This window comes from Chaetodon trifascialis, chromosome 16, assembly GCF_039877785.1.
Source record: "Chaetodon trifascialis isolate fChaTrf1 chromosome 16, fChaTrf1.hap1, whole genome shotgun sequence".
In the NCBI taxonomy this organism is placed as follows: domain Eukaryota; kingdom Metazoa; phylum Chordata; class Actinopteri; order Chaetodontiformes; family Chaetodontidae; genus Chaetodon; species Chaetodon trifascialis.
In genome coordinates this window covers 10,164,663-10,176,897 of record NC_092071.1, presented here as the reverse complement: position 1 = coordinate 10,176,897, position 12,235 = coordinate 10,164,663, and the positions used below count along the sequence as shown (strand labels likewise).

Sequence of the window (12,235 nt, the reverse complement as noted above, 5' to 3'; positions counted from 1 at the left end):
ATTGAAAAGCTGCCATATAAACTAAGTTTTACTTTCTTACTTAATTACCATAATGATGTTATCAGGGGCCGCAAAGAGGCTTTCAGAAATACTATCTACTTTAGAAAATTTAGATCAAACACCAGAAAATCTTACAAAAAGTTTTGAATTCTTCAGATTTCACAGAGTTTTGTGCTCAGTTATGTTTTTGGTAAGTTATTTATTTTCCTTAATTGTAGGTATAAATGCTGCTTCAGAACCTTTTCAACTCTGCCATGAATAAAATCCTAGTCGGGAAAAACAAAATCACCATTTGTTGCCGTAACTTTATTGCTTTTTGAAACATTTAAAGATACTCTGTGGAGGTTTTGCCCACTAGCAGTGCTCTGGAGCAATGCACATTTAGAGTTCACAAATATAGACCAGCAGACATACCACAACATTAAAGATTGCATTCATTGGTTGCATTTCTCCATAACATTCAACTTTCAGTTTCACCAGTGGAAAAATGTGAAAGAGTAATCAAGTGACTGATTCCCACAAACCAACTTCTGTAGTAAAAGTCTCCATTGAGCTCCATCCAGATTCTCCAGGGAGGCATATAAGCATCTGTTCCTGGCAGCTCCCACCCCCTTTCACTGGAAAGCGAAACTATGACTCCAGTCATGATTAGTACAATATGTGTGTAAACATAGAAAAAGACAGACAATAAATGAATAAATAAACTACATTGAGTTTAAGCTTTTAGAGGAAGAATGATCAGAGAGAAAGAGAGAGATGTCATTACTCCTTCTGTTTGAGTAGCACTCAGGAGACATACTTGGAACGTTAACACAGTATTGTGTCTGAGGGCTGCATTATTTCAGGCCAAACAGCCACAGAAGAGAACAAAATAACATCACAAGATGCAAAGGAAGTTTCATAGTAACCTATGACCTCCCCCCTGCAGCTGACAGAGAGTGAAAATCAAAAGCTATCATTGGAGGCAATGACAGGAGTTACATCTCTATCTATCTATCTATCTATCTATCTATCTATCTATCTATCTATCTATCTATCTATCTATCTATCTATCTATCTATCTATCTATCTATCTATCTATCTATCTATCTATCTATCTATCTATCTATCTATCTATCTATCTATCTCTGCAGGCTTCTGCTGTGTTCATCTAACAGTGTTTGAGCACACAGATCACACACACATCAAGCGGCCTGCAGAGAGCTCTGCCAGGCTGCCAGGCTGGCAAGGATGGGAGAGGATCAGTCAGAGGAGAATGGGATCAAATATAGAGTGTGTGCGTGTGTCTTAGTGTGTGTGAGTTGTGGAAATTTTGCAAGAGATCGACAGTATCATTATTAAAACTTTTTTCAAGTCTTTTTGTTGAATTTCTATCCATTAAAGAAATAAAGCAACTTTTAAACTGTCCCTACCTCACACGCGCGGCATGCTTTTTTCATCACAAACTCCAAGTCTAATTGATCATTTACCCCATTTAAATACGCTATAATGAAGAATGTTGCAAGAAACCAAAATACAAGAAAAATAACACAAGTACTTTGCATATTATCTGGAACACTTCAAGGCAGAAGAAAATACTGTTTCGCTTTTTAGAAACACAAACACAGCAGAATGATGAGGGAAATAAAAATATAATATAGTCTATTTACATGTAAAGTGATTTTATCCCAACTCCATTTGTACCTTTTTCATTGAACGTTGATGCATGCTATTGTAGATCACTGACAAGTTGAGTTTACTTTAAGCATTTAAGGCAACTGGTTGCCTTAAAAAAAAGTTTCTCTTTCTGATTAAGAGGTCTTCACATAGTAGAATTAATGCAATCAAGTTTAATATATTAAACTAGTTAATTAGAAACACATTCTGGGCTGCTCTGAGTCACGCTTCAAAAACTCTGGGCCCTACATTTCCCACAATGCACCCCATTAGCATCTTTTAATCGACCCTCTCTGTCTGCTAATTGCTCACATCTTCAGAACTGCATGCACACAGTTTGCGTTACAAACCCTCAGTAACATCACGACAGCATGGAAATTCATTTTTCACTTTTGGAACAGTACGTGAAACAAAATAAGATAAGCTTTCAACCACATTTCATGGTCTTCATTCAGCAAATGGCGCTAGCTGCCGTGTTATCATGTGACCTAAATGTGGAGCTTTGGTCACTTGACAGACAATAGAGTGATTAAAGTGAAAGCAGCGTTAAATTGAATAATATGTTGGAGTCTTGGGACACTCTTCTGAAAATTCCCTTTTGATTCTATTATCAGCATCGTGATTGTGTTCTTGCTGCTAGGAAGCCAAGAAGCAGGAGACACAGGGCCCATTATTCATTATAGTAAACAGACTGAAGAGGATATGCTTTGTTGCCGGCCTCTTGATGGTTGCTCCTCCAAAGTTTTACGTTCCTGATTATGAATGCAGCCCTGTTCCTTTTCAAACGCTTTGCAGGAAAAGTCCCCTGAAAAACCCAGAACAAACTTCACAGCATTTAAAACTTAAGATGATGAAACAAAGGGATAAAGTTAGCAAGTGGGGTCCGGTGAACATCATATTGGTTAAAGTTTGTGATCTGATTTTCTTGATATATGGCCACTTCTTCAATGTCAGGGAATAAAGGCTTCAATGAGAAACCTAAAAAACAAATAAGTAGTTGTGTAACTACACACTTTGGCTGCCGGGCAGATTTAGGATCTCATAATTGGAGCCCGGTATGAAAATGACGCCGTGGTGAAGCTACAGCATGTTGTCAGTTTAACTGTATGAAATTGATTTACAAATCTGTGAGCCAAAATGTTTAAATCATCCACTGGAACTGTGGAGTTTATGGGCAGTCAACCATCAACACTAGACGTCCTGTTAGTGACATATTACTTCATAACTTTCCTTTTTCCTCCCCCTCTAGTAAAAGAAAATTAAACTTCAAATTACTGAACAGCAGCAGAATGCGATCGAGCAAGAACATAGATTTTGTTCAGCGCCCACAGGAAATGAAGGCTGAATGGCCGGAGTAAATCAGAGGCTGGCAGGTGGATTTTTAGTCCACTTTTCAAAAGCAAAATTTCAAGGCAAACCATCCAACCTTTTTATTCTGCGAACAGTCCGTATGAAGCACCATGCATTATAAACAGCTGCATCATTTGATCAGGCAGACGAAAACATGCTGGATTACATTTGTGCAGCGACAGCAGCTCGATGTGAAGTCACACAGAATCTGCTGTTTGACAAATAATCAACCTACTTGCTTTTATCTCAACATTTAATCACATCTCATGATCTTCATAGGTGGGTGGAGTTTGAGTTGTCATTTAATGCTCTGCAAAAACCTGGTAAGTGAAACATATGATAATCTAAAATTCAACACATTGGTAAAGATGAATCCAGTGGCTCTGGACTTTTTTGGCATGCGACCTCTGTCTCACTCACACACACACACACACACACACACACACACACACACACACACACACACACACCCACACCCACACACACACACACACACACACACACACACACACACACCCACACACACACACACACACACACCCACACCCACACCCACATCCACACACACACACACACACACACACACACACACAAAACCCAAACAAACTGAGAACTGAGTTTCCAGCTGAGATCACGTTTTAGACATTTTTGAAGCGTTGAGAAAGGTCCAGAATAACGAAACTGCATTCGTGCAGAAAAACTTTCCTCTCTCATCTCATGACCCCTCACATTCATCTGGTGACCATTTGGAGGGGCCTGACCCCTACATTGGGAAACATTGGAGTAAATGGCCTAGCTCCACCTTGACCAGACACAACAGTAAAAGGCTGCTCCCACACTGATGCATCAGTCATAAGAATGTGATGATGTCATATATGATAATATGAACAATATGACAGAGGACATTGTGCTGAGTACTTTCACTTTGATTCTTTAAGTTTCATTTTGATAATACTTAGCTTTACTTAACTTTACTTCAGGAGGATTTTAAAAAAAGGACTTTTACTTGCAATGGAGTATTTTTACACAGTGGTATACTTTTACTGAAGAATCTAAGTACCTCGTCCACCACTGCCCAAAAATATACAGACTATACCTTCATCTATACCTTCATTTTGGGCTATTTTAGTTTTGTCAAGTCTGAACTTCTGCTTCATTTTTACTTGCTGTGCAAAAAGTTCATTCTGACCTTGGAAAAAGTAGCGTGACAAAACAATCCCAACTCATCATCCACTTATTGGACTTTTGCCAGCAACTTTCAACTGTCCCCCACAGTCTTCATCAGAGCGCTGAGTTGGCTCAGTTAGCCTGAAGACAGATCTGCTCTGATGATCCGTCTACAGCACTTTTAGGACCTCTTGTTCATGTTGGCTCAGAGGTTTAAGATGCCGTCCAATGAAAATCAAGTTTTTAACCTTGTTAACATGCCCACATGGTGTTTTCTAAATAAGCAGTCAGTGCCATGGCTGAGCGTTTCTGCCTTGGACCAATGACGGTCTCACAAACACAGATCGAGACAGCCTGTGTCAAACATGGTTCCACGGCGCTCACTGGATTTGTTTTACAGCATCACATAAACGTCCAACTGCTACAACTGTTTGATTGTTCTACGTACGGAAGCTGATGCTGAAAGTGTTGAATTTTGAAAAAAGTGAGTTGTTCAGAGTCCAAGATAAACAGCCTTCATTTCACCATTTCACATTTCTGACGCCATCACGGCGTTTGGAGACAATTTAGTAAGATTAAAGGTTTGAAACATGACACGATCTCTCTATCCATCAGCTGGAGCCCATTGGAGTCACAAGGCTTTCAGTTTACAACAGTTGAGTTTTTCTAAATCCAGAAATCCACATCAGTCCAAATCTGCTGTTAGAAATGATAAACTGTGATAGAAATGAATAAAACAAGGCATTTCCAAAAGGCTACCAGTCAATGCTTTCTTATCATATCATCACACCATCACCTTTTCTGGAAGTGAATGACCAGCTCCGAATCTCCATATGTGTTTTTCCAGGATTACAGTGCTTATTAAAAACGTCAGATCTCAACGAGGCTTTTTTGTCATCGTCACCACCAGCAGCTCCGCGGATCCGTCCTCTGCTTTTATTTGGTCCAGTGTGAGAGTTTGTTGGCTCCATTCCTCGAAAAAAAAATTCTTTCCGCTGGATTATGCAACAAAAGCAGCAGGAAGGGGACATAATAAACAGTCTGATGAAAGGGCCAATAGAGCATAGCACCAGTGGCCACGACCATGAGTCACTGAATAATGATTTTAATTTACAAATGAGATCTCCTTGGTACAGCTCACACCGACAGCAAGTCCATTAACAGTCCTTAAATTTAGATTCAGTAACAGCAGCGCTGCAGTTGTTTTTGATTATATGACAGAGTGCTGGTTTGTGTGCCTGAAGGCAGCGTTACTGCACTGATCTGCCTCATATCTCACAGCTGTTAAAGCGGCTGTTTAAAAGCGCTTCGTTTATGCTCTCAATCCCGATTCTCAAGCCTTGTTCTCGACTTGGACGCAGCAACCCAATAAAACAGCTTCCCAGCAGTCAATTCAAATTCTACGGAGATTAAATATGAGCTGGTCCTTCCCATGTTTGCATGTTTTCTTTATTTCTTGGCAAAGGAAAGCTGCCTGCAGTTGAACTGTTTGGATGAAACTGCTAATTTACATTAGCAGTCAATCCAGAACTGATGCTGCAAAATGTTTCATATGTCTGCAATGTCGCTGGCACGGAGGACGAAGCGATCAGAGAACTCAAACTGGCCTTTGGACAACAAGTAGGGGCAGCAGTCGCCTTCAGTGGTGCAATTAAAATGAGTTGATTTGACTCTAATACTTCTTTTCTGCTTAACAACGTATGTTTCCATTGATTTTGGATATGGCAGGGTCAGATTATGGTCAGCATATTCATTATTACCCTGTGGATAAGCGGTTATAGACACTGGATGGATGGATATCTATCATTGATTTGGTGTATTAGGTGTATTTAGAAACATATTACTTGAATGTGTCTCTCGAAACACTGAAGGCTTCTCACAAGTCAAACTGTAAAGGTTTAGTACCCCAATAAAGACATTTTCGGGCTGAAAATCCAGCAGGAGATATCGTCGAATACTTTGGACTTGTGCACATCAGCTTTGTGATGCTAGAAGAGCTACAATTACCCAGAAACCCTCTCTCTGCTTCCCTAAATAAATACATCTGAGTAACTCCGCTGAAGCACGGTTTGGCTTTCAGTTGACCGGGTCATAGTTCGGTCTTGATCCTGTGCATCAGATCTTTCTGGTCCACCATGTCCGTCTGTCTGTTCCAGCGGTGGTAAGCCAGCAGGGCGATGTTCTTGGCGGCCACTGAGCTCATCTCCATGGCGCTGCCGGCCAACTCGATGCCATTGAGGTAGTAAAGATTTGGGTGGAGCTCCACAGGTGGCAGTCCTTCACTGCTGCCGTAACATGGGTACGCCTGCCACTCTGTCACCTGCACCGAGTAGTATGACCTAAGATTGAGAGGCACAGTAAAGGAGGGGAGTTGTTACTCTGCTTCTAAAAATCTGGACATTGTCTTAAACTTATTATGATGAGCAGACATCAGCTGTTTAGCTCCACTAGCAGCGTTGCTCTACACATGTAATGTCGGTCTGTCGGTTGCTCCACCGCTCTGATTCAGACTGAAATATCTCGACAAATATTAGAAATTGTCCCCTGACCTTTCCACCTTTCCATGACCAAATACCTCCAAAACTAATGACATTCCCATCAGCCTCAACTGTACTATGTGTTCGGTGCTAATTAGCAAAGATTAGCATATTAACACACCAAATTAAGCTGGTGAACATTACTATTTTAGCATTTTAGGACATTTACATGAGCATTTATCTCAAAGCACCAAGCAAAAACTGGCATGGTACAGCCTTTCAGAGCTGCCAGCATGGCTGTGGATGCTTAGTCTTGTTATACATCATTTTACTGTCTTAACTCAGAGAATGAGCAGAGCTGAATGATTTGTCTGACAATTTGTCTGCAATAATTTTGTTGAATGTGAATGTTGGCCTTTTTATTTTGGGCTCGTATAACCCCGATTCCAAGAAAGTCGGGACGCGGTGTAAAATGTAGATAAAAACAGAATTCAATCATTTTTACCAACCACAGTCACATTATGCAGTAAAGACGATGACAATTAGCTGCAGCCGTAGTCAATACCATGATTACTTTGGCAGGAAGTGGTGGACTGAGTGGCTGACCTGAAGAGCGTCTTCAGTTGACTCTTGTCCAGAGGTTGTGGCGAGAACACTTTATAGACTCCGGCCTCTTGCGGCTGCTTACGGCGGAAGCCTGCTGAGATGTTGACGGGACAAACACTCGCCACGCTGTTGAAAAACAGATCAGGCGTCTCAGTTGTCAAGATGCTGGCGAAGGGGAACAGGCGGGGGTCCGGGAAACCGAAGAATGAGGTGTTGAGGTAACCATGGACAATGGTTGCCACAGTGCTGTGATAGTTGCCGGGGAGCTGGTCGAAAGGTGGGGCGAAACCTTGGAACTGGACTCCGGACCTGACACTTTCCTGGAGCGGCGTCGCCAACACCACAATGTCATACAGCTCTGATCCAGTCCCTGCTGCTGTGGTGTAGTTCAGCTGGTACTGGGGCGCCTCCGCTGGAGGGAAAGTACATAGAATCATTGTCAGATACATCAACCTACATGACTCTGATACAAATTAATCTCCATCAGTCCACTGGTATCTACTGGCAAATCCAGCACATTTCTCACGTGTCACGAGCGTTGACACACCAGAATGATGAATATGCATTCATCAAAAGGTAGAGAAAACTCTTTCATACACAGTTTTAATGACAGTCTGAGCATAAGACCTTCTTTTTTAAGTAGATAAAGCTAGAAATATTTATTTCCATTTGAAGTCGCCACCACTTATGTTTATGTTTTAGATTGCTTGATTTTTATGGCATTTGTAGCTCTGCTGTAAATATCTCAATGGTTTGCTGGATTATCAATTTCTACATTAAGTATTCAGTAATGGTTAGAGTTCACAACCAGGCATTCAGTTTCTGTATATGTGTGCGTGTAAAGTATATTTAGTGTACTGTAATATATTACTTCACTTCCATACTTATGCTGGCCACAGCAGTGCAGCTTTTTAATGATTAACGATTAATTTATATATGAAACGTTCCAGTTCGTTGAATACTGTGACATCTGACATGACATCGAGGTTAAGCACCTGAGTAGACTGGGGAGACGGAGCTGACTTGTGCTTGCAGCAGGTTAGCATTGGCCATCTTCAGCAGGCCAGAACACACCAGCTTGTTGCCTCCTTCCACCGCCCACAGGTTGTTCTGGGCACCAGCTAACGACACAGCGCCTGTAAAACACACACACACTCACTCACTCACTCACAACAGACAGGACCAAGTGCTATAAACCAATTATCAGCTGCCCACACACTTTCCTGTTCTCTCGCTCCTGCAGGCCACCCTCTCCTCTCACCTTGCCTTCCTCTCATCTATTCTCAACACCCAGCTTCTCCCTTCCTCGTGCCCTGCATCTCTTTCCTTTTCCTTTCCTCTCTCCTGACCTACATCAGCGTCGACGAAGATGTTCGGCTTTTAAAAGGCCCTAATTTCTGCGCCGCAGCCTTCCTCTTCGCTGTCTCTTTCCTGCTCATCACCCCCCCGGCTCCCTCTTCTTCTCCTACTGCTCATTTCTTCACACTCATCTGACCTACAAAGGCGGGGATGCTGACGTTCTGTCCATAGTTGACCCTCATGACGGGCGCGATAACCTCGTCGATGAAGCGCTGCGACACACCCAGCTCCAGCAGCGAATCAGAGAGCGGCCTCCGGGTCATGTTGATGAAGCCGCTCCCGCCAAGAGAGTCCAGCAGTTCCTCCACCGAGCTGAAGGCGTAGCCGTGGGCCTGGTACTTGTAGATCCTATAGTACACACCCAGAGAAGAAATGGCTTATTATTGATCACTGTTGTGGACCGCAGACAGATTTATAATTGACATGTTTGATTGATCTTTTTCCTCACACCATCCATCACAAACTTCTCAGCAATTATTTGTGCATAACATAAAAGACAGACAGATGTGGGAATGTACAGGCTCACTGTAGTTGAGAGAAGGCAAGAAAGACAAAGCGATACAGAAATAAATAATTTCCTGAGGGAGAAAACAGAGCTCGGCGAATGGTGATGGTAGAAGGGTGAAGTGCAAATCTGAGCCGGGTTCATGTTTCGTGCTAAAAACTGAGTCATGATAACATAACTGCAGCAGATAGATCTGATTGTGCTGGACAGATGTGACAGTGCGAGGAGAGGCTGATTGAACACATCAGTTTTCTTGATTTATACTTTCGCTGTTGGAGGATGAAGAGAGCTTTCATTACAGACGCACTTCAAAATTTCAGGCAGATGATGTTGGTATTTAACTGTTTTGGCAGTCTATGACTCACGTTGTGACAGAGTGAAAACAATGGTGGTGAGAAGAAGGTTTAAACCAGAAATGACTTTGCTGAATCAGTAGTGCAAACTTGTCTGGCATCTTTAAAATGTGAAAAAAATAAAAATAAAAAAAATAAATAAATAAATAAAATAAAAATACTTGGACCTTCTTACACCAGCTCAATATAATTGTCAGTATCAATTAACAATACTGACGCCAGAAACAGGAGGGAGAAAATATGGACCAAACCGGACGGGTATACTATGAAGCAAGTTTGGCGTGAGCTGGCCCCACAAAACCTAAAACCTCAGTCAGAGATGATGGGCATCACGATGGTGGTAAGCAACTTTCATTGTTAACTTAAGTTTTCTTCATCAGGCTCTGTACATGTTCACATAAAAAGGGCTCATTTGACTTGCACAAAATGGGCCTATCACATGCAACCGTGTAATTATGTCTTCGTTCGGTGACATTATCAACGTATAGCTGCTCTGGAGGAGGTTTGGTGTACAGCATAAGTTAGGCTCAACATACCCCGCTAACCCATTACTCTCATTTCGTAGTACACTCCTCCGGCAGACCAATCACGTATAGTATCTAACCAAGAGGTGAAGTTATATGTAAACTGAGGTGGCGTCCCTCAACGCACCAACAGAGAGTCAGACATCTACAACAAAGGCATGACACTTTGATACAGGAAGATAAATCAGGCATTATCTGCACCACAGCTACATACTGTGAAGCACCCAGCATGCCAAGCAGCTGCAATGATATGAAACAACAAACAGAGCCTTGATATTCTGGGCTTACCTCATGAATTTCTCCATAATTTCCTCCACCCACATCTGCAGGCGTATGAAGCTGATTCCGTAACGCCACCACAGCCGGAACAGGTCCAGCAGGTACCAGTCTGTCTCCTCCAGAATCACCTCCTCGCCATTAAACACAGCCGTCTTGCCCGCCACGCTGCGACGATACTTTAAACCTCGAGGGGCACACACATGGCGACACGAAGGACAAACACACACGGGGAAGAACTTTATAATGTGGATTTTTTTTAATGAATTTGTCTCTAACAGTGGTGATGTAACAGATTAACTAACTTCCTTTTCTCTGAAACTATCTGGACTAAAATCTACCTAAAAAGCACCATAACAAGTCATGTGGTCTAGTTACTTTGGCAGGGCACTGAATACTGGATGCAGAAGCACAATGAGTAGTTGACGCTGCTCATTAAACCCAAATAACTGACCTTTCTTTACTGATGAACGTTCTTCCTGCTCAGCTTACATTTGCTGGAGGCACAAGATGAATCTGATTAAGCTACAAACCCATCCTCATTCCTCTTACACAGGATCTCTATATTCTCCATAAAGCAAACCTCACTGTCATCAGGAAGCCTGTTTGCTTAGCTCGTAACCCTGAACAGATGCTCGACACTGAGAGTCTGTGCTGTTGCTGTTCTGTAAATACTGAAAGCCTTTTCAAAGCCCTGTGCTTGATTTAACTCACTTGCAATATGCAACCACACATCCTTTCCATTGAAAACACCTCGAGAAGGACAGACAGCACTAAATAAATCCTACGCAGTTGTGTACAGTTATTGTCCTCTTGGCCTCTGAAGCCTTGTGGGTAGTGCGTGTGCCAACCAACCTAGCTGTTTGACAAAGTCCTGCATGTGGAGGTTGAGGGAGTGAATGATGGAACCTCCAGACTCGTAGTCATTGTGATTGACAGTTACGGTGGCGAGACGGCCTCCAACCTCGCCCTTCTCGAACACATCCACCTGGACTTCAGGGCCAAAGTGCTGCCGCAGGAAATGGGCTGTGGCACTGCCTCCTATCCCTGCCCCGACCACCGCTGGAGCACAGAGGACCAGAGCCAGCAACAGACAGGAAATGTGAATTCAGAATGTGGTGTGGAAGTGAAATGTATTAGAAAACTACTGACCATAAATCATACATATTGTGTATATCCTTGTGTGTCATCTGTGTGTATAAAAACATGGCTTCACTACATGCATTTGTCGCAAATAGATGAAGATATAAACTAATGACACTTAATGACGTGATTACAAAGCCATACTGCAGCCTTAAGTGGTCAGTCATCATACCTACAGACAGGGGGATGCAGAGACAACACTGGCTCTATTAAAATGACTGACACAGAGAAAAAAATATTACAGCCAACTTAGCTTACATAATTATTAGCTACATGCATGTAAAGGCATGTAGGAATCTGCACATTAAATGTTTGCTCATGAAAACAGGAGTTAGCTACGTTAGCTTGTTGAAGACTAGCTTACAGCCCTATGAATGTGGGCTAATGTTGGCTAAATTGCTTTGACGCTTAAACACGCTGGTTTGCTTGCCTATTTTAGAAGGCGGAGCTCCGTCGACGTTAGCAGATCCGGCGGGGTCACCGACAGCCGACCAGGCTGACAGCACGACGGCGAACAACGGGACAAAAGAGCAGCCCATAGCTGCGACAGAACAGAGATAACCGGGAGGAGAGAAGAGGCGAGCGGGTGACGCGACAGTTAACCCAGCACCGAACGTTAGCTCCTCTCTTTCTCTTCCCTTTACACGGACCGTATGTTCAGAATAATCTCAGTTACATGTCGGCTGACTCCGTCGCTGTAAATACAGACCGTTGCGTTCAGGATACTGCACACAAGACGGCTTGATAATAGTCATGATGCTGCAGATCAATTCACCAATGAACGGCTAACGTCCGGCAACATCACGTGATCTCAAACAC

General features: G+C 42.6%; 1 protein-coding gene across 1 annotated transcript; it reads right to left on the bottom strand.

The window, feature by feature from the left end:
- Positions 1-4,673: 4,673 nt before the first annotated feature.
- Positions 4,674-12,206, bottom strand: LOC139345200 (prenylcysteine oxidase-like). The gene is made up of 7 exons (XM_070983747.1): positions 11,847-12,206; positions 11,129-11,335; positions 10,286-10,460; positions 8,752-8,963; positions 8,252-8,392; positions 7,257-7,668; positions 4,674-6,512 (listed from the first exon to the last, which is right to left on the bottom strand). Exons 1-7 carry the CDS (start codon positions 11,953-11,955, stop codon positions 6,263-6,265), a joined length of 1,506 nt encoding a protein of 501 aa, XP_070839848.1. The 5' UTR covers positions 11,956-12,206; the 3' UTR covers positions 4,674-6,262.
- Between the last annotated feature and the right edge of the window lie 29 nt (positions 12,207-12,235).

Coding starts and splice junctions, on each gene's coding strand:
- LOC139345200 (XM_070983747.1), bottom strand. CDS start 11,955: ATGGGCTGCTCTTTTGTCCCGTTGTTCGCCGTCGTGCTGTCAGCCTGG. Junction 11,336..11,846: donor AGCTCCGCCTTCTAAAATAG/GCAAGCAAACCA, acceptor TCTGTGCTCCAG/CGGTGGTCGGGGCAGGGATA. Junction 8,393..8,751: donor CAGCATCCCCGCCTTTGTAG/GTCAGATGAGTG, acceptor TGTGTTTTACAG/GCGCTGTGTCGTTAGCTGGT.